General features: G+C 42.4%; 1 protein-coding gene across 3 annotated transcripts in view; it reads left to right on the forward strand.

The window, feature by feature from the left end:
• The window catches only part of FAT1 (FAT atypical cadherin 1), a 143,237-nt gene extending 122,235 nt beyond the window's left edge, over window positions 1-21,002 (forward strand). Inside the window, exons 17-29 of one of the 3 annotated variants that reach the window (XM_012452810.2) lie at window positions 468-611; window positions 2,381-2,578; window positions 2,976-3,777; window positions 3,914-4,045; window positions 6,099-6,256; window positions 7,087-7,549; window positions 9,337-9,490; window positions 9,661-9,771; window positions 11,455-12,089; window positions 12,797-12,934; window positions 15,686-15,745; window positions 18,393-18,428; window positions 19,561-21,002. In XM_012452810.2, the coding sequence (XP_012308233.2) occupies window positions 468-611; window positions 2,381-2,578; window positions 2,976-3,777; window positions 3,914-4,045; window positions 6,099-6,256; window positions 7,087-7,549; window positions 9,337-9,490; window positions 9,661-9,771; window positions 11,455-12,089; window positions 12,797-12,934; window positions 15,686-15,745; window positions 18,393-18,428; window positions 19,561-20,189 (3,660 nt within the window). In that variant the 3' untranslated portion in view covers window positions 20,190-21,002. The remainder of the gene's footprint in view (window positions 1-467; window positions 612-2,380; window positions 2,579-2,975; window positions 3,778-3,913; window positions 4,046-6,098; window positions 6,257-7,086; window positions 7,550-9,336; window positions 9,491-9,660; window positions 9,772-11,454; window positions 12,090-12,796; window positions 12,935-15,685; window positions 15,746-18,392; window positions 18,429-19,560) is intronic. The other 2 variants (XM_064369576.1, XM_064369577.1) reach the window with 2 other exon arrangements.
• Window positions 21,003-22,134: the final 1,132 nt, after the last annotated feature.

The following is a 22,134-nucleotide window of genomic DNA, read 5'->3' on the forward strand; positions in this document are numbered from 1 at the left end:
GTCCCAAGGCTTTGGAGATGAGTCAGCGCTAAGGTGCGGGAGGCAGCTAATATCTGTCTGCTTCCCTGAGGGCAAACTTGAGGCCCTAAAGAAGGCTGCTGCCGTATGACTGAAGCAACAGCAGTTGAGATATGTTAGCTTTTTGTTCTCATCATTTGTATTACTTCTATGTCTTAATATCCATTAATAGAACTGCAGGTTTTTAAAGCTAAAACACTTTTACAAAACAAGTACATTTTTGGGAGGTATCAGAGGATCTAATCATTATTGGTAATTCTTGCTGTTGGGGAATGTGTATTACTTGTGGTGTACTCATTTGTAGGAGGTTAGGGAATCACACGTGCAGGGCGCAGCAGATAATGGCAGTTCCCTGGGACCTTCAAGACTCTCAGGAGGACACTCCTGATCGGAGCCCTGTCCGTCGGCCTTGGAAAAATGAACGTGCATTCTGTCTTTTCCCTGGAAAGATTTCAGGTTACACGCTCACGGTTCAAGCTTCTGATAATGGCAGTCCACCCAGAGTCAACACGACGACTGTGAACATCGATGTTTCTGATGTGAATGACAACGCGCCAGCCTTCTCCAGGGGAAACTACAGCGTAATTATACAGGTGGACTTCCAGTGCCAAGGGGGTCTTGGGGTTCTTTGAAATGAGCTTTTCCTTTGGCCTCTGTTGGTTTTCTTTCTTATCCAAAGATTTATTTTTAGAAAAATGGGAAAAGTAGAATTCAAGGAGTCTCTGTGAATAGTAAAAGATGAGTGATTTAAAGTTAAAACCAAGCTTTAATCGCTCTTCTTTCTGTGCTTTGATTTTTGAGGTATTCTCACTGTTCTAGGATTCCTAAGAGCTTATTGCTGAATCAGACCTGCTGCTGCTGGTGCTTCTCCTCTGCACGCTCCTCCCCCTTGACCTTCCTCTTCTCTCCTGCTCTTCTTCTAGCCTCCCGTCCTTCCTTCCCACCCCATCTTCTACTCCACTTTCACCCCTGTTCTTCCTCCTCCCCACTTCTCTTCCCTCCACCTCTTCTCCACTCCTCCTCTTCTTCCTTCTCCGCACTCCTCCTTTTTCCCCAGTCCTCCCCCACTCCTCCTCCCTCAGCCTCTTATCTATTCTTCCTCCCTCCCACTCCTTCCCCCCACTCCTCCTCCTTCTCTTCCTCCTCCGCACTCCAACTCCTCCCCCACTACTCCCTCCACTCCTCCTCCCTGCCCCACCCCCCCACTCCTCCTCACTTCACCTCTTCACTCCTCCTCCTCTTCCTCCTCCTGGCATCTCCCGCCTCTACCTCCTCCCCCCACTCCTCCCCACTCCTCCACCTTCCTCCACCTCTTCCCTGCTCCTCCTCCTCCTCCTCTTTTCTCTTCTGCCTCCCTACTCCTTCTCCCTCTACCCCATTTCCACTCCTCCCTACCAACTCTTTCTTTTCACACTCCTCCCCACCATTTCTGCTCTCCTTACTCATCCTCCATCCTTCACCTCCTCAGCACTCCTCACCCCTTTACCTCATCTCCACTCCTCCTCCCTCCACCTCACCTCCACATCATCCCCTTCCCACTCCTCCCTGCTTCCCACACTCCCTCCTCTTCACTTCGCCTCCTCCTCACTCCACCTCCTCCCCCCAACTCCACTCCACTCCCTCCCCATTTCACTGTCTCTGCTCTTTCTCCACCTTCCTCCACCTCATCGCCACTCCTCCTCACCATTCTTCCTCCTCACTCCTCCTCCTTCCTCTCTTCCTTTTTTTTTTTGAGACTGAGTTTCACTCTTGTTGCCCAGGCTGGAGTGCAATGGCATGGTCTCAGCTCACTGCAACCTCCACTACCCAAGTTCAAATGATTCTCCTGCCTCAGCCTCCCCAGTAGCTTCGATTACAGGCTTGCACCACCATACCCAACTAATTTTTGCATTTTTAGTAGGGACAGCATTTCACTACGTTGGCCAGGCTGGTCTTGAACTCCTGACCTCAGGTGATCCACCCGCCTCAGCCTCCCAAAGTGCTGGGATGACAGACTTGAGCCACTGTGCCCGGCCTCCTCTCTTCCTCTTCTTCTTCAGTCCTCTTCCTCTCTTGCACGCCTACTCCTCTCTGCTCTTCGTCCTGTCCCCCCCCCCTGCTCCCCCTAGTCCCCCACTCCTCCTCACACATCCTTTCTTACTACATTTCCTTCCTAGCCTCCTTTTTCTTCCCTTTTGCTCCACCCTTTTCTCCCTCCTCCCCACCACCATGCTCCCCTCTTCACCTCTCTTCCCTCTCTTCCTTTTGGTTGGAGGAGTAAGGCTTTGTTTTGTATGTATTTTATATTATTGGGAACTCATGTGTCTGTACCATATAGATTGCTCCAGGATTTGTGTATAATTCTGTTTCTAATCTTGTGCAGGAAAATAAGCCGGTGGGCTTCAGCGTGCTGCAGCTGGTGGTAACAGACAAGGATTCTTCGCATAACGGCCCACCCTTCTTCTTTGCTATTGTCAGTGGAAATGATGAGAAGGTGTTTGAAGTTAACCAGCAAGGAGTGCTCCTGACTTCAGCTGCCATAAAGAGGAAGGAGAAGGATCATTACCTACTGCAGGTTAAGGTATGAATGTCTTTCTTTATGGTTTGGTTGTGCATTCATAGAGAAGAACTGCTTGGCATGGTTACCTTATTCTGCTGGAACAGCTTACATTTCATACAAAATCAGAAATTCATAGAATTGTGGTCCTTGTTTTTTGCCATCCTTTGATGTTTATCCCACTGCACTTTGAAGGAGCTCGTGGTCAATTTTGTCGTAGTCACTGACAGAGCTAGGTTTCAGTGTGAATTAGTGACGTGCTATAAAGAAATTTGTCCTTTTCCTTGATGGGTTTCTCGTAGAGAAGTGGGTATCTACTAGTTAGTCATTTTTTGAGAATTTGAGCAATATAAATATTTTTATTAAAGAGGTTATAAACAGTGCCATAGACAAAGGTGATTTTATTTTCCTTTTCTCATAGGTGGCAGATAATGGAAAGCCTCCGTTGACATCTTTGGCATACATTGACATTAGGGTCATTGAGGAGAGTATCTATCCCCCTGCAATTTTGCCCCTGGAGATTTTCATCACTGCTTTTGGAGAAGAATACTCAGGCGGTGTCATTGGGAAGATTCATGCCACAGACCAGGACGTGTATGATACTCTCACCTACAGCCTGGACCCTCAGATGGACAACCTGTTCTCTGTTTCCAGTGCAGGAGGCAAGCTGATAGCACACAAGAAGCTAGACGTAGGGCAGTACCTTCTCAATGTCAGCGTAACAGACGGGAAGTTCACCACGGTGGCGGACATCACAGTGCATGTCAGGCAAGTCACACAGGAGATGCTGAACCGCACCATTGCCATCCGCTTTGCCAATCTCACTCCGGAAGAGTTCGTTGGGGACTACTGGCGCAACTTTCAGCGAGCACTGCGGAACTTCCTGGGTGTGAGGAGGAACGACGTCCAGATCGTTAGTTTGCAGCCCTCTGAACCTCACCCACACCTGGACGTCTTACTCTTTGTAGAGAAATCAGGTAGCGCTCAGATTTCAACAAAACAGCTTCTACACAAGATTAATTCTTCCGTGACGGATATTGAGGAAATCATTGGAGTGAGGATCCTGGATGTGTTCCAGAAACTATGTGCAGGACTGGACTGCCCGTGGAAGTTCTGCGATGAGAAGGTGTCTGTGGATGAAAGTGTGATGTCGACGCACAGCACGGCCAGACTGAGCTTTGTGACTCCCCGCCACCATAGAGCAGCGGTGTGCCTCTGCAAAGGTAGTGCACGTGAGCGTATGAACACTGGTGTCACTGATTGCTTCATATAGCCCTTGATGGCTACACATGAAAAGTCATTTTCTTGAAATTGCTGTTAATTATCTTTTCCCTTTCTCCCTTCTTATCTTTGAAAAAGAGGGAAAATGCCCACCTGTGCACTATGGCTGTGAAGATAACCCTTGCCCTGAGGGGTCTGAATGTGTGTCTGATCCCAGGGAGGAGAAGCACACCTGTGTCTGTCCTGGCGGCAGGTTTGATCAGTGCCCAGGTGAGAGCTGAATGGTGGGGCATACTTTTATTGTTAAAAATCAGATTCATTGGCCAGGCGCGGTGGCTCACACCTATAGTCTCAGCACTTTGGGAGGCTGAGGCAGGCGGATCACGAGGTCAGGAGGTTGCGACCAGCCTGGCCAACATGGTGAAACCCCGCCTCTACTAAAAATACAAAAATTAGGCCAGGTGCAATGGGTCACACTTGTAATCCCTGCACTTTGGGAGCCCGAGGCAGGTGCATCACGAGCTCAGGACTTTGAGACCAGCCTGGCCAACACAGTGAAACCCCGTCTCTACTAAAAATACAAAAATTAGCGGGACGTGGTGGCAGGCGCCTGTCATCCCAGCTACTCTGGAGGCTGAGGCAGGAGAATCGCTTGAAACCAAGAGGTGGAGGTTGTAATGAGCTGAGATTGTGCCACTGCACTGCAGCCTGGGCAACAAAGCTAGACTCTCTCAAAAAAAAAAAAAAATAACAAAAATTAGCTGGGTGTGGTGGTGTTCACCTGTTATCCCAACTACTTGGGAGGCTGGGGCAGGAGAATGGCTTAACCCAGGAGGCAGAGGTTGTAGTGAGCCAAGATTGTGCCACTGCACTCTAGCCCGGGTATCAGAGCAAGACTCTGTCTCAAAAAAAAAAAAAAATCAGTTTCATTGTTTCTTATAATTTTCTTCTTTATTGGAGTCTAAAAATATTGCAGTTTATTGTAACAAGTCAGATGTGGAGATGAATAAAGAACGGCAGTCGTAACTTTTGATTCCTCTTTTTACAGCACATTGTTGATATTTGGTGTTCTTCTTCCTGTACCTTCAATGATTATGTAAACGTATAGCTAACAACACAGCACCATACGTAGAAGTTTCATTTTCCTAGAAACTCAAGAGTGATCATATCTCACACAGTTCTCTGCCTCTTGCCTTCCCCTCCATTTAGCAGTGTGGTAAAGAGCACCTTCCATATCGTTCCCAGCCGGTGCCTATAACCCCTATTCTTTTTGATAGCTGGAGAGTATTTTCTAGCATGGCTATACTTATTCAACATTGTTCTTCTATATAAAGATTCAAGCTGTTATGTTTCTTTCAGTTAAAAAATCTTTATACATATATCTTTACATGCGGATGCTTTCATTTCTCTACAGTGGATTATAAAACTAGAACTTGCAATGTCAAAAATCAATAGCATTTTAAATTTTTGATATCACTGTATTAGTTTCCCAGAATGTTGTATTAATTTTTAATTCTTCCAGTTATGTATGAAGGTCTCACTCTCCATTCTCTTGACATCATTGAACATTTTCAGTTATAAAACAAATTCCTGCCATCTACCTGATGGGTGTGAAATGATATCTAATTATTATTGTAATTTACATTTCTCTGGCTGCTTTGAAAGTTTTCATCTTACTTGTTCATTTCCTATCAGTATCGCCTCTGCTGTGGCCTACGTGTTCCTATTGTTTGATGGTCAGGGTTAATTGTTCTTAGTATCAATGTGTAGGGTTATCTGTGTATTAGGAGTATTAACATTCACAGTGGGACTGTCTCCTCATCTTTATGTTATTTATATTGATAGTATCTTTTGATTTGTTAAGTATGTCTCTTGTCATTTTGAAATTCAGTTGTTACTTAGTTTAATATAATTCTATTTGCCATCTCTGGAGATTGATAACATGTTCATCTTCTTTGGGGAATGGGGATTGTTTTATTTTGCTTGAGAAGGTTTCTTAAATCACCTTGAGGCTATGTATAACTATTTTCTGAAATTTTCTTCTAATAATTTTATACTGAACATTTTTATATTTAACCTTTCATTATTTTAGAATTCATTTCTCTGTGATGCACTAGTCAAATTTATTCTTTCCAAATGGAGAGCCAGTCATGCTGTGCTTTTCATTAAGCAAATAGACATTTTCCCACACAACTGGGTATTAAAATGTTATCATCTTAAATAAAACCTTAAATCAGTCTCTAGGGGTGCAGGGGAATTATACTTTAAAAAAAATATGCTTAAACTTGGTTCTGATTTATTTTTTCCTCTTTGTGGTTCACAGGGAGTTCGTCTATGACATTTACTGGAAACAGCTTTGTGAAATATCGTCTTATGGAAAATGAAAACAAATTAGAGATGAAACTGACCATGAGGCTCAGAACGTATTCCACGCATGCAGTTGTCATGTATGCTCGAGGAACTGACTATAGCATTTTGGAGGTATGTTTCTATACAGTGTTGCATCTCAGTGGAAGACTTTAAAAACATAACTTCCATTTTGTGTTCAGATTGTTAATTTGAAAAGATAAAGTAAGTGAAATGGTTGAATTCCACATTTAAATAGTTCATTGATGCCTGTACAAGTTTTAGACTTTGTGGGATGAAGAGTTCTTTTTGCTCTGCCATGACACAGAGATTTAGGTACACATGACAGTTAACATTAATAATGTTGGCTGGGCACGGTGGCTCACGTCTCTAATCCCAGCACTTTGGGAGGCTGAGGTGGGTGGATCACTTGAGGTCAGGAGTTTGAGACCAGCCTGGCCAACATGGTGAAACCCCATCTCTACTAAAAATACAAAAACTTAGCCAGACATGGTGGCGCATGCCTGTAATTCCACCTACTCCAGAGGCTGAGGCACAAGAATCACTTGAACTGGGGAGGCAGAAGTTGTAGTGAGCTGAGATCACGTCACTGCACTCCAGCCTGTTCAAGTGATACGTACCTTGCCCACCTTTTTAAAAACACAATTCAGCTTTGACTTTTGATATTACCTGATGCTGTATGTATTCAGTTAATAGTTAATATTAATTATTCACTTCCATGATGCTTTGTGGATGTACATTGGCACTAGAACTTGATATTCCTGAAAGGTACAATTTTTTTATTCATACAGTGGATAAATGATTATGTGCTCTGTAGTACTTAAGTGCAAGGCATTATCTTTCTGCCCCCATTCCCAAACATACCTCTCCCATTGATTTGTAAGCAAGTACTGTAACTGAAGTTTCTATGAGAGTAATGCGAACAGTAATTGTTTTTATCCTAGATTCATAATGGAAGGCTGCAGTACAAGTTTGACTGTGGAAGTGGCCCTGGAATTGTCTCCGTTCAGAGCATTCAGGTCAATGATGGGCAGTGGCACGCAGTGTCTCTGGAGGTGACTGGAAACTATGCCCGCTTGGTTCTAGACCAAGTTCACACTGCATCAGGCACAGCCCCAGGGACTCTGAAAACCCTGAACCTGGATAACCATGTGTTTTTTGGTGGCCACATCCGTCAGCAGGGAACAAGGCACGGAAGAAGTCCCCAAGTGGGCAGTGGTTTCAGGGGTTGCATGGACTCCATTTATTTGAATGGGCAGGAGCTCCCTTTAAACAGCAAACCAAGAAGCTATGCGCACATGGAGGAGTCGGTGGATGTGTCTCCAGGGTGCTTCCTGGCAGCTACGGAAGAGTGCTCCAGCAACCCTTGCCAGAATGGAGGCCTTTGCCATCCATCACCTGCTGGAGGTGGGCCCTGTAATGCTGTCCTCTTTAAAGTGGTGCATACGTATACATTTAAGGGGAAACTCCTCAGCTATTTAAAAAAAAATTTTTTTTCTCTTTTTATTCAAACAATGTCATCGGATACCGCAGTCAGTGTTGGAATTGAGTCGCGTCCCATGTGCGGGACCAGAGCCGGGCCTGGTGCTCTTCTGGTGCCCGAGCTACAGGCACCGCGATTCCAACTGCTGCGTCCCTGCAGTGCCATCCCAGCACCTGAGCAGGAGGCAGCACACGTGACTTGGAACTGAACTCCATGGTCATTGACCCAGGGGAGTTTAGAATCTGCATCGCTTAGCCCTTCTTTGTTCTTATCACCTGTGTCTAATGGCTCAGTGTAGAGGGCCTGCTAGAGTCTTGCTGTTAATAATAGTTGGGAGTCTAATTTTCCAAAAGGCCCTGAATCCCTCCGGAATGTTGCCATAACTGTCTGTCTCGAAGCCCTGGCAGAGTGAGGTACTCTGTGACTTTTGCATCCTGGACTCCTGTCAGGCCCACTGACCAATAATAAGGTACAGTTAGGAAAATGACTGTCACCATGCCGAATAGAGCTTGGTGTAATGCATAGAGCAAAAATAATACTGTAGTTAAGGGGGATTTCCAAAGCTTTGGCTTTCTCCTGTTCTCTTGGGCAAGTATATTTCCATGCTGTGTGCATTGCGTGGGCCAGGCCATCCCCACAGAGACACTCCAGTTTATACTGTGCTCATATGAATGACACATCCAAACCAGGTTCGCAAGGAAGCTGTCCTTATGTTGCCACTTAGGGATGAGGCTGAGAGAAGCATTTTCCTGACTTGGGCTACCATGGTCCCTGAAGCAGGAGGAAAGGAGTGTGGGCGGCCATGCCCTGGCTCCTAAAGCCCCTGGCCCAGGGCACCGTATTCCTTCGTCCTGAGAAAAACCCTCAGCCACGCCGGCTTTGGAGGGGCAAGGAAGCACTGTGTTGTGGGACGCGCCCAAGGCAGGCAGCTAGAAATGGCCTGCCACACTACCTACCTGCCACAGACTTCACAAAGTGCAGTTGACATTCTTCGTACTGCTTTGGACAGATGTGATGATCTCCTTTCTTAAATCTTTACATGTTTGAGAGGCTGAGGCAGGAGGATCGCTTGAGGCTGGGAGTGAGGCAGCCTGGGCAATATGGGAAGACCCCGTCTCTACAAAAACTTGAAAAATTAGCCGGCATGGTGGCACACATCTGTAGTCCCAGCAGCTCGGGAGGCTGAGGTGAGAGGATCCCTGAGCGCAGGAGTTTGAGGTTGCAGTGAGCTGAGATTGCACCACTGCGCTCCAGCCTGGGTGGCAAAGCGGGACTCCATCTCAAAAAATTTAAAAATTGAAGGGTAATTTGTAGTCTTCAAAGTGCTTTTCACATTCATTATTTTCTCATTTAATCCTTAAATGCTTGTGAATCGTGAATAAATTGAGATGTTAAGTGGGTGCTGTCTGTGTACATGGTCACTCAGGTAAAGAACTGTGTTTTCCTTCTCTGTATGTTTGACCTAATGATCTTAATGCAAATCATGATGAACTAAAGGTGAGTGAGTTCCCTCTTCAGTTCTCTGTGCTTCGGCTATACCAGCAGTGGGAAGCTTGTTGATGTAGCCAACTTTTCCCACAGAGAGTGAGAATTTTACTAGCTTTTACACATCTTGGAGAACTAAATCTTAAAGTTAAAAAACAATGTAATTAAGACCAGGTCTCTGAGTCATTGAATGATAGGACTTTTGTGTTCCTTTTTGCTAATTTAGGTTATTACTGCAAATGCAGCGCCTTATACATAGGGACCTACTGTGAGATAAGCGTCAATCCATGTTCCTCCAACCCTTGCCTCTATGGGGGCACGTGTGTCGTCAGCAACGGAGACTTTGTTTGCCAGTGTAGAGGATTATATACTGGTCAGAGGTATGTGTATTTTTCTTAACTTTTGTGGTTATTTGTAGTAAAGAATTCCTTTTAAGCATGTAACGGTGCATGTGAAAAGTCTCCACGTTCATTTGCTAATGTTGTCTGTTCTGCTGCATTTGTTAGCAACAGAATCATGAGGTCTGTGTCTGCTTTTCCTTACTCTTCAGGTGTCAGCTTAGTCCGTACTGCAAAGACGAACCCTGTAAAAATGGCGGGACATGCTTTGACAGTTTGGATGGCGCCGTTTGTCAGTGTGATTCCGGTTTTCGGGGAGAAAGGTAAACAGTTTCTTCCAAAACTTAGATCCGTACCTTTTCATAGTGTCCTGTTGACTGGCAGATGCAACGTACCTTCAGTGATTTGAACTACATTGCTTCAGGTTTTGATAATCCTCATGTTGGCCCCTTATATTTTCACTGTTTGAAATGAAATATAAAGCAGATGAATATAGTATATATATAATACTTGAAAAAAACCTTATTTTATACTTTCAAGGTACAATAAAAAATAAATAAATAAATAAATAAAAATAATAAAAAAAGTGAGCATAGGACATGAACAGACACTTGATGCAGCCAACAATCACATGAAAAGCAGCTCAACATTACTGATCATTAGAAAAAAATATATATATATATACACAAACTCTATGTGTACTCTGTTATAAAAAATATATACTATTTGTACTCTGTTATAAAAAATATACAAACTCAAAAAATAAATAAAAGTACAATAAAGAATGGATGGGTTCCGGTAGACAGTAAATATCTGTGGGAAGAATGAGATGATTATGTTTTTAAAGTGGCCATCTTTGAAGCTGAATCCATCCACCTCTCAGTGGTAGCAGTGTTTCCTCTTTTTCATAACATGCCATGACTAACATTTATGTCGAATCTAGAAATCTTTTTTACCTCTCTCATTATCTTATGTAATCTTTATCATAATCCTCAGAGGTGGTTATTATTTTCCAAGTGAAGACATGAGACGTGGGGGTACTTGATGTGCCTTGGAAGAGGTGGATGAGAGGTTTCAGTTTCAGATGCCATTTTTACCTTAGCCTTTTCAGCAGTTCCATTAAAACATTGCTCAGTGCCTGATACCTGTGCCTCGTGCAGTGCCCCGTGACAGACCTTCACCATCAGGCTTCTCTGAAGGCCTTTGGTGTGGCCTGCTTGCAGGGATGCCCATGTAGTTTTGCTCTAAGAATAGTGGTAATCTTGAATTTTGCCATCAATCACATGGTCTTAGTTCATAAGTTGATTTCTCTAATTCTAGTCAGTGAATACTCTTAATACATTTGACAAAAACATATTAGTAACCAGAATTTTCATGCCAGGTGAGTGTGAGGGGTGGTAAGTAAGTAACTTTCATTGAAGGTAAAGGAAGGATTTGAGTGGCAGATGGATCTGTACACGTGGAAAATACACCCCTGCTTGGAAAGGCAGTGGGCCTTGCTTATGAACTGAAGGGTGAGGAGTCCAGGTTTCTAAAACAGAGTAACATTTAAAAATGGAAAACATAGTTTACTGTCATATTACCAAACAGGAAAATCTTAGAAATTTAATCCAGGCTATTGGAAGAGTACACAGCATAACATTTATCAAAATACACATTCCAAGTTTCTGAATGATAGTGTGGTTATCAGAACTCAGTGCAAACTACTGTTTAGCTAGTGAGGTTGATGTAGTAGTCTGTTGGAGCCTAGGAAAATGGCCACTAATAGTGGCTTGATATGTTTCCTTCCCAAATATACATTGAAAGCATATTATCACATGATTAGTTTCTCCACCAAAGGTCTTTTGTCGTGGTGGTTGATGTTACATTTTTTAGTTGTTTTGTATCTGAGTTTGATTTTCACATATCTTGTCAAGAAGGGATTAGTCTTCAGTGTCTAGGGATTAAGCCTGGTGTGCGCAGAGGTACCTACACAGGTCTCTCTTCTTTCCTGACTTTCTTGGCAGGTGTCAGAGTGATATTGACGAGTGCGCCGGAAACCCCTGCCGGCACGGGGCCCTTTGTGAGAACACACACGGCTCCTATCACTGCAACTGCAGCCATGAGTACAGGGGCCGGCACTGCGAGGACGCTGCGCCCAACCAGTACGTGTCCACGCCATGGAATATTGGCTTGGCAGAAGGAATCGGAATCGTTGTGTTTATCACAGGGATATTTTTACTGGTGGTGGTGTTTGTTCTCTGCCGTAAGATGATTAGTCGGAAAAAGAAGCAGCATCAGGCCGAACCTGAAGACAAGCACCTGGGACCCACTACAGCTTTCTTGCAAAGACCATATTTCGATTCCAAGCTAAACAAGAACATTTACTCAGACATACCACCCCAGGTGCCTGTCCGCCCCATTTCCTACACTCCAAGCATTCCAAGTGACTCGAGAAACAATCTTGACCGAAATTCCTTCGAAGGATCTGCTATCCCAGAGCGCCCCGAACTCAGCACTTTTAACCCCGAGTCTGTGCACGGGCACCGAAAAGCAGTGGCTGTCTGCAGCGTGGCGCCAAACCTGCCTCCCCCACCCCCTTCCAACTCCCCTTCCGACAGCGACTCCATACAGAAGCCCAGCTGGGACTTCGACTATGACAGTAAGAGGCATTTTTGCATCTCACTAAAATGTCACTTGAGGTAAACAGTGAGGTCACAAGTTCTGTTCAGTCAAAATGTGGACTCTTCATTTAGGCTCAGACTGAAATCCCTGTGCTGATCTGAAACGTTTTTTGGATCTCCTGAGTCCTGGCTGAGCACTGTGGCAGTTATTTTAATTAAGAAATTGAATCTAGTCATGTTTTAGTTAATCTTCTGGAGAGATCGCTTCATTTTATAATTGATAAAGGTTCTTGTCTATAATTTTTTTAGCTTATTTATATGTCAAAAAAAATCAGGAGCCATTTAATGTTAGGATTTTTAAAATGATGGCCAGAGGAGGTGGAAATATTTATGTTAGTGGCCTAACATATATTCGATGCTTTTTTTAAAAAAATAAAAAGCTGTATGTATTATTTTAAAACAAAATTTTAACACCGTTTCTTAACTAATGACGTTCATAGACATGCTTATGAGGAATTTCTATTCTATGAATCTCGAAGATGTGTAGGTTTTTCTGTTTGGGGTGTTTTTTTATGTCTTTGTTTGAGTTTTTAAGGTTTTTCTTTCAGTCATTTATTAAATAAATCTCAGGCTGTCATTGGGTAATTCGTGCCGTGTGTCAGGATTCAGCAGTAAACAAAATGGTTTTGGCCCGTATGGAACTTACTGTTGGTCATCATTTTCTATTCTTTCTACTTTTTTTCAGCTAAAGTGGTGGACCTCGACCCCTGTCTTTCCAAGAAGCCTCTAGAGGAAAAGCCTTCCCAGCCGTACAGTGCCCGGGAAAGCCTGTCCGAAGTGCAGTCCCTGAGCTCCTTCCAGTCCGAATCGTGTGATGACAATGGTGAGTCCGCCACGGAAATGCTGTGCTGTGCGTGCTTGTGTTACTGTGTTATCTCATATGTGGGCGCAGTAGCTACCCTCAGGAAGCCTCACAGTGTTTCCGTTTTACTTGGACCCCTTTTAAACAGTACCGTACATACTTGCATGAATGTCTGCTGGGAAAGAGCTAAACTGTTCTTAATGAATAGCTACTTGAACTTGTCAGTAATACAGAAGAACATATTCATTGAAGGATCATTTCTGATTGATTAACCTTGTCTTGGATTTTTTTCACAACAGTAAACATTACCCCAGTTTTGTGGAGTTTTCAGAAATTCTCACAACTTTCTTAACCATGCAGCATACATGCACACACACACTCTCTGACATACACACACACACACACACCCCCCATCTAAAAAGAGATGTGATAATCTGAAAGAAATGTTGGTTTCAGTAGCACTTTTCATATTAATTGAAGGATCATTTCTTTCTAATTGACTAATCTTGTATTGACTTTTCTTCACAACAGTAAATATTACCCCAGTTTTGTGGAGTTTTGAGAACTCCTCACAACTGAACCACGCAACACATACAGACACACACTCTCTCTCTCTCTCTCAGACACACACACACACAGTCTCTCAGACACACACACACACACGCACACGCCCTCTTAAGAAGAGATGTGATGTTCGGAAATGTTCGGTGTCAGTAGCACCTTTGTTATTACAAGGTTTTATTTGTCTCCTCCCCCAACCCCACTGCGGCCCCAGCTCCCATTTGGATCAGAGCGTACTGACAGAGCACAGTTTAAGAGACTGCTAGTAAGTCTGATTATATTTCTAATGAAGAAGGTTTGGCAGTGGGGTCTTTGCTACCAGTTATGTTGATCTGCTTTCCCTAGGGTAAATCGCATTGGTAACTTGCTTTGCCAGAGGAACACATGCCAGTAGAGAAAGTTGTCAGTATTCAGTAGCACAGTGTAGTTTTTAGTGGAAATTTTTGAATCTCAGAATTAGTAAATTTAATGATAATTTTTTTCTCGTATAAACACGCTATATGTTTACACATTTCAAATATTTTATTGGCAGAAAAGGTAACCCACTAATAATTATTCAATCCAGAGTAATATAGTCCACAATACATTACATATATAGTCCATAAATCCATATGGCTCATTATCTGTTGCAGAGTTCTTTTTCAAACTAAAAGATAGCTATAAGTATGTGCTATTATTTCTGATTTCAAGCATATTATATATGGTATCAAAATATGCCTGTGTTTATTAGACTTAGAGTATATGGACATAGCTTTGCTTGTTAAACCAGCAGGATAGAATTATGTCTTTTATCAGTCTTAATTCTAAAAAACTCCTGTTTCCAGTTTAATAGTTTATATCTTGGCCCCTAAATGCTCTTTATAAATACATTTCAGAATTTTACCAGCATTTTCTTTCTAGTTCTTTTTGTTGAAATATCAGTCTTCTTACTAATACTCCCAAGTGCATTTAATAAGTTAGGTCAAATTAGTTATGAAAACTAGCTTCCAGATAATACAGTGCAGAGAAAAACGTATATACAGGAGTGTTATTATTTTACTCATTACCGTAATTTCGTAATTTACTAAGCTGAAAGTCTCCTGAGAGTCTGTTCCTGCATGTATTCCTAGTTTTCTGGGGCCATTGTCACAGGTCACCACAAACTTTGTGGGCTAAAACAGTGTAGACTTGTCTTCCTGTAGTTCTGTGGCTTAGAATCCAACCCCTGGGTGTCACAGGGCTAAACTCATGCGATCCGTAGGGCTGAATTCCCTCCCAGAGCTGGAGGGAAGAACCTGTCTTCCTTCCTTTCCTGGTTTTGCGAGGCCGCCCGCGTCCATGGGCTCTCGCTTTCTTCCATGTCTGAGAGACAGCAGCCTTGCCTGTCATTGAGCGTCCTTCTGTCCGCACAGCTCCCTCCAGCTGTAACTGGGAAAGCCTCTGTGCCGAAAAATTGCCCTTCCGATGACATTGGGCCCACCCAGAGAATCCAAGAAATCCCGCATCTCAGTTTCCTCACCTGAAGCACGTCAACAAAGTCCTTTTGCCATGTATGGTGACATAGTCACAGGCTCCTGGGATTCGGACGTGGACTATTTGAGGGCCAGTCTTCTGTCTACCACATGCGTACATATTTACCTTGGCATAGTTCTTTTAAAACAATCAGTCAGGCAGAGTCTCCTCCTCTGCTGGTATGTTAGCTCACCAGCCATTAGTCCATCTGCAAACAGACAAGACATTTGCAGGGAGAACAGTCACAGCAGGGACAAAACCATTTTTGTTTTGGATTACATATGTTTCTCCTTAAATTTCTTTTTTCTGGGGACAATGTATGAGTGATTAAACAGCCAGAAGAGTGGCGTACCAAAGACTGTAGTCTTTGAACGTCAAGTCTTGCCTGTGAGATGTTAAAATAAGAATTGTTTTGGCCTGACATGATCCATAATTGTAATTGTGAAAAAATTTAAAACTAAAATTTTTTTTACCTAATTGCCAATGAAATATATTTACATTATTCCTTTGATTAATAATAACAAATACATAGCTTGATTAGAAAAGTCTGAGGCATACAGCTAACAGTGAGGGGGTCATGCATCATCATGTCTTCGCGTTAAAGCACTCAGCAGTTCTAAGTTGAGGTAGCAATGGTATAATACACAGTTCTGTTTCATGCACTGTTTTCTACCTAACTGAAGATATTCCTAATCGACTGCTTTTGTGCCTTTTTGCAAGCTTCCGTAGTGACCGTAGTGCACCTTGTCAACGCTGTAGTTGACACGGTGAGCACAGAAGGTACAGTTGTAAGTGCCCGTGCTTTGTGTCTCTGTCTTGAAGCAGCTGTGTCCTAGAGCACTGCCGCCTTGCCTGTTGCAGTGTCAGAAAAGCCAGTTTGTGGTTTTGAGGGGGTTGAGTACTTTTATTTCATGCAGGTGTGTATATTCATAATCTGAGTGCTTTGCAAAGATACTTCGATGTATGTTATGTCTTTGTTGCTTTTTACCGTTCATGGTGATTTACACTGATCAGAAGTAACCAGGAGATCTCAAGAGCATATCTTTAGGTGGTGCAGTATAAAAAAATTTCAGAAGGAATTTTAACTACCTAAAACTTTTTTGAAACAAAAATTCTTCTTTATATGAACAGGAATAAGACTTGAGTACCGTAAAGCTGTCATAATTAACCTGTAACTGACTCTTTTCGTTCGGGTTTTCCCTGAGTATGATCTAAGAAAAGGGTGTAGAGCATGGTCAAAGCATATTTTCATATCTGGTTTAGTGAAAAGTTTTTAATGTGAAGCTTTATCTGCTTAGAGTTATAAAAAAGGACATTGACCACCTTCCCCAAATTATTTTAAATTAAAATAACCCTTTATTAGTGCACTGAAATGAATCACATGGGAAAGGCACAGGCTAGTAGTTTTCAGACTGTGATGTGAATCAGATCACCTGGAGGGCGGTTAAAAGCCCAGTTGCTGGTTCTTAGCACCAGCATTTCCGATGCAGCAGGGCTGGGACTTGAGAATCTGCATTTTTCAGCAGTTCACAGTTGGCTCTGGTGGCACTGGTCTAGAGACCCCTCTTGAGAACTGCTGACTCACATAGACCGTCAAGTACACAGACATTGCCGTCACAGCACTCAGGGGTCCCTTTTGCTGGGACAAGACGCTGTCGAGGTTGAGGAGGAGGAAGGATAGAGCGCTTGGCCCCATTTGCTCTGAAGCGGGAGAGGCCGGCTGCCAGTGTCCATCCTTTCAGTTGCTGATGGTGCCTGCGCTGCTTTTGCTAAGAAATAACATGTTTTTACTTGGTGAATCAGAAACTTACCTCTGTTTTGTCTAGTGAATTTTTAGTTTTAACCCAACAACCTTCCAGCATTTTAAATATTGTTGGAGTTTAAAGCAGAGTTTCAACCGTTCCTTCATGCAATATCCTTCACTGAAAAATGTTTTTTGGCATATCCAAGAAGTGCACATTGAATTTTTTTTTTTTTTTTTTTTTTTTTTGAGATGGAGTTTCGCTCTTGTGTACCCAGGCTGGAGTGCAATGGCGCAATCTCGGCTCACCGCAACCTCCGCCTCCTGGGTTCAGGCAATTCTCCTGCCTCAGCCTCCTGAGTAGCTGGGATTACAGGCACGCGTCACCATGCCCAGCTAATTTTTTGTATTTTCAGTAGAAACAGGGTTTCACCATGTTGACTAGGATGGTCTCGATCTCTTGACCTCGTGATCCACCCGCCTCAGCCTCCCAAAGTGCTGGGATTACAGGCGTGAGCCACCGCGCCCGGCATGTACATTGAATTTAAAGCTGAAAGCTGGTGCTAGTGCCTAAGGAACAAAAATTGGTGATCCTTTTTTGTTTGTTTGTTTAAAGGGATTGCTACATTTTTTTTAGTAGACTTGAAAATGATTCTGTAGATACATGTTACCTAAATGCTGGTTTATTCATTTTTTAGAGCCACCACAGTCTTTTAAAATTATTGAAATTTCTAGAGGTGAACTGTCAATCAAATATTTGTCCCAAATTAGTTTTGTACATGCCATTTGAATAACACTGCTGAATGCATAGAGAGAGGACCTTGTTTGAAAAATCACTGAAGTGACCGTTTTTCTGCACGATGTCTACTTTCAGTTATGGACAGTTTCTAACGGGGCTTGACCCGCATTATCCTCCTTAGTCCCCACAACGGCCCTTCGGGATTTTCACCCTATTTCATAGAGAGGACCTGAAGGCTAGCCGGGGCCAGTGCAGGCGTCTCATGGTCCTGACTGACAGTGGGATTTACAGGCACTGGGTTGCACCTCCTGCTTGACTTCTGTGTATAAATGACAGGTCCTGGCAGAGCAAGTGTCATTATAGACGGGGGATAGGTGCAGCCGAGGTCTCTCTAGGGAATGGATAACAGTGTAAACATTAAATCATGTTCAGAATACATAGTTTGGAGAGATTTTCAGCTTGTAGATCCGTCTTTAAGTATCTAAGTTTGCCTATGAATTCCTCTGAATTTAATGTCCTGTGAAGGTTGCAGTGTGCTGCAAAGTATGTGCGTTATGTAACTGTAGCTGTATGTGGAGTATCACCTGTGTAATCTGGTCAGTTTATATTTTATTAGAGCCTGTTTGTTTTAATTATTCCTAAGAAAATTCGTGTTTTCAGGCTTTGATTGTCAGACTCAAGGAAAAGAAAGTAATATTTGATTTTTCTGGCCAAATCTCTGGTTCCTCATTACTCTGTCCTCCATGTCCATGTCCCATTTTATCTGTGGTACATACGTTTCTCAAACATTTGGAATTTTCATAGACACTGGCGTAAGGACGTGCTGTATGGCTGACTGGGCCTTTGTAAGCAGTTTACATTGTTCTGTGTACTTACCTTTATTGCCTTTTCAGCTGTCTGTTTTAATTACAAATGTTTTCTTTTTTTTTCTCCTCTGCCACCAAAAGAATCTTTGGCTGCTCCTGACCTCAGCAAGTCAAGAGGTGACTTATGCATGCCAGTTATTCATTGATACTCACTAAAAACAATGGGTCAGGCTTTGCCCTGGTGCCTGCTGACTGCACTTGGTTGCCCAGTGTCTGCAGCAGTAACTAAGTGCGTGGCTGCATGTGTGTGTGCACTGCATTCTAAGCACGGATTGCCTAACCTTCTCCCGCCTCTCAAGGATTTTTTAAATCCTGAGGAGAAAGAAAAAAAAAATTTCCAAAATTGGAAGTTTTTTTTTTTTTTTTAAAGATAAATAGTGATGCTTTATATAGTCTAAAAGGATCCCAGTCTTTTTCGAAAGTAACAGATTGGTCGTTACGTGTATCAGAGGCTGTATTATAATCTTGTAATGCTTGTTCGGTTGTATTTTGCTTGATTTGGGGGCATGCTTTGAGACATACCTATATTAAAATAGTTTGTTGTCTGGGGGCTAATGAAAAATAGTAATTTTAATATTAAACTCACTACATTACTATGAAGGAAGCTTATTTTCTAAACTTTAGCATGTTAAAAGTTACCTTGATTACTTAAAAAAGTTGCATTGGCTGGGCATGGTGGCCTGTACTCCCAGCACTTTGGGAGGCTGAGGTGGCAAGATTGCTTGCAGCCAGGAGTTTAAGACCAGCCTGGGCAACACAGACCCTGTCTCTACAAAAAATAGAAATGAAAAAATTTTTTAAGTTGCATGAATCAGTATTTTTTTAATGAGAAGGAGTGCAGATCAAGTGACTTTGGATATTTCGCTGATGTCCCAAGACTAAGTCAGTACTTTGCTTCCTGCATTACAGAAGAAAAGTTAAAGGGATGGTTAGAATCGTTTGTAGAAAATGTGTGTGATTTAGATGCTGGCATTCCATTTCCCTCAGGACTCCTCGTTTCCTTGAATGCTAGTTGTGTACATAAAAATGTAAGTCCACATTTCAGAAATAGAGCCTGGTTCATAGGGGTCTTTAAACTGGACTGGGATCGGGGGATGTCTTCAAAGCAAAGATGAGGAGTTTCCAAAGTGGTGAACTTTGAACGAAGGCATCAGTGCATTTGCATCTTTCTTTGATACACTGAGCTCTCTTTCCACGGCATAAAAGCTTAGGAGAAAACACATTGACATCTATTTTCTTTTCTACCAAGGGTATCACTGGGATACATCAGATTGGATGCCAGGTGTTCCTCTGCCAGACATACAAGAGTTCCCCAACTATGAGGTGATTGATGAGCAGACACCCCTGTACTCAGCAGATCCAAACGCCATCGATACGGACTATTACCCTGGAGGCTACGACATCGAAAGTGATTTTCCTCCACCCCCAGAAGACTTCCCCGCACCTGATGAGCTGCCACCATTATCGCCAGAATTCAGCGATCAGTTTGAATCCATCCACCCTCCTAGAGACATGCCTGCTGCAGGTAGCTTGGGTTCTTCATCAAGAAACCGGCAGAGATTCAACTTGAATCAGTATTTGCCCAATTTTTATCCCCTCGATATGTCTGAACCTCAAACAAAAGGCACTGGTGAGAACAGTACTTGTAGAGAATCCCATGCCCCTTACCCGCCAGGGTATCAAAGACACTTCGAGGCGCCCGCTGTCGAGAGCATGCCCATGTCTGTGTACGCCTCCACGGCCTCCTGCTCCGACGTGTCGGCCTGCTGCGAAGTGGAGTCGGAGGTCATGATGAGTGACTACGAGAGCGGGGACGATGGCCACTTTGAAGAGGTGACAATCCCGCCCCTGGATTCCCAGCAGCACACAGAAGTCTGACTCTCAACTCCCCCAAAAGTGCCTGACTTTAGTGGACCCTGAGATTATGTAATGACCCGCATTGTTTGCAGCAGTGCCTCCAAGCTTTTTTTTGGTGAGCTGAATGGGCATGGCTGCGCTGGGTCCTGCACCTCTGGACCTGCTCATCATTTCTAGTGTCCTAACTACTGTCATCTGTGAGGTTTTCATCGGCTGTGCCATTTCCCAGCGCCTTTTGGGATTTACATCTGTCCGTGTTAAAATAATGAAACGGAAGTCAGGTCTCTCATCTCATCAGCATGATTCATGTATTTATATAGATTTGATTATTTTAATTTTCCTGTCTCTTTTTTTTGTAAATTTTATGTACAGATTTGATTTCTCATAGTTTTAACTAGATTTCCAAGATGTTTTGTGCATTTGTTTCAACTGAATTTTGGTGGTGTTAGTGCCATTATCTAGCACCCTGATTTCTTACTGTAACCAGGGTTTTACTCTGTCTTTTTCCATACTTCACACTCTGAAGTGTGACGTTTCCTTAGTACATTTCAGTATAGTCATTCATTTCTAGCTGTACATAGGATGAGGAAGAGACCTGACACATGAACATGTCTTACATGGGTTGCTGTATTTAGAATTATAAACATTTTTCATTATTGGAAAGTGTAATGGGGACCTTCTGCATACCTGTTTAGAACCAAAACCACCATGACACAGTTTTTCCAGTGTCTGTATATTTGTGATGCAATGGTCTTGTAAAGGTTTTTAATGAAAACTACCCTTAGCCAGTCTTTCTTACTGACAATAAATTATTAATAAAATACTTGAGCTTTACTGCCTGCTTTTCCTTTCCACTTATACTCCTGTTCAGGATTCAGTGGCTGAATTGAGATAGAAGGATGGATGAATGGAAGGGTGGATACTAATGTATTTGCTTTTAGTGGGCAAGGTATAAATGTAATAATTCTATGCTGACCAAAGCGAGGCTGTACATGCAGAGGTAGCCACCAGGTGGCAGTATACAGCTACTTGATAGGGCTCAACACTAAGCCACAGAAGTCAAAAGTGTAACTTTCTAATACTTTTAAACAAGACCAAGAAAAATTTATATATTTTTAATTAGTATGAATTTAATGGTTATAATTTTAATGCTTACACATTTTTCATCTTTGCCAATTTTTGTATCAAAAACAGTTTCTGTGAAGCATTATACCTTTCTGTTGTCAGCTTACACAATGCTAAATGATTTAATGTGAGCTCTGGTAGCTATTTTTTATATATTTTATACAGTTAAAATCCACTCCTGCTTCCAGCACATTTGTTGAGTACTTACTGTGTACCACTATGATATGAATGACAGAGAATTAAATTTTCCTAGAACTTTGGAGAAACATGTTTTCCCTTTAAGTAAATGCCTTTATTTTTATCAAATAATATGTAGTTTTAAAACATCAAAGAAAGCTAAAATGTATACTGCAACAGCAGTCCCTTGCAATCTGCCGTACCCACGTACAACTCTTTAAGCTGTTTTTCTCAATCTTCCTTTCATATGAATATTTGAAATGTATATATTATTCTTTCTTGAGTCACTAAACTTAGAAATTGCCTATTGTGATACTGGAGGAAGACCTTCTAACCTAATAGACCCCCACTGATCTTGTTTTCCTACCATTAGTTACAATATCATTTTTGGATTAATCCATATACAGGGATTCCATTGTTAAAAATATTCACTGTGGTGCCAAGTAGTATCTGTTTATTTTCATTTACTTAGCAACTTACTCTTTTTTTTCTTAACAATTGTCTTTTTATTTTATTCATTTTTTTAAACTTGTGACTATTAAATTCATTTATTCAGAAAACATTTTTCGTTCAATAATACTGTATTATTTTTCCTGAACAGACAGGCAAAAATCGTCTGCCATCTTAGAGTTTGCACTTGGTGGGGACAGGTGGTGGAGGAGGT

Source organism: Aotus nancymaae, unplaced genomic scaffold, assembly GCF_030222135.1.
Source record: "Aotus nancymaae isolate 86718 unplaced genomic scaffold, 86718_ANA_hifiasm-v0.15.2.pri h1tg000006l, whole genome shotgun sequence".
In the NCBI taxonomy this organism is placed as follows: Eukaryota; Metazoa; Chordata; class Mammalia; order Primates; family Aotidae; genus Aotus; species Aotus nancymaae.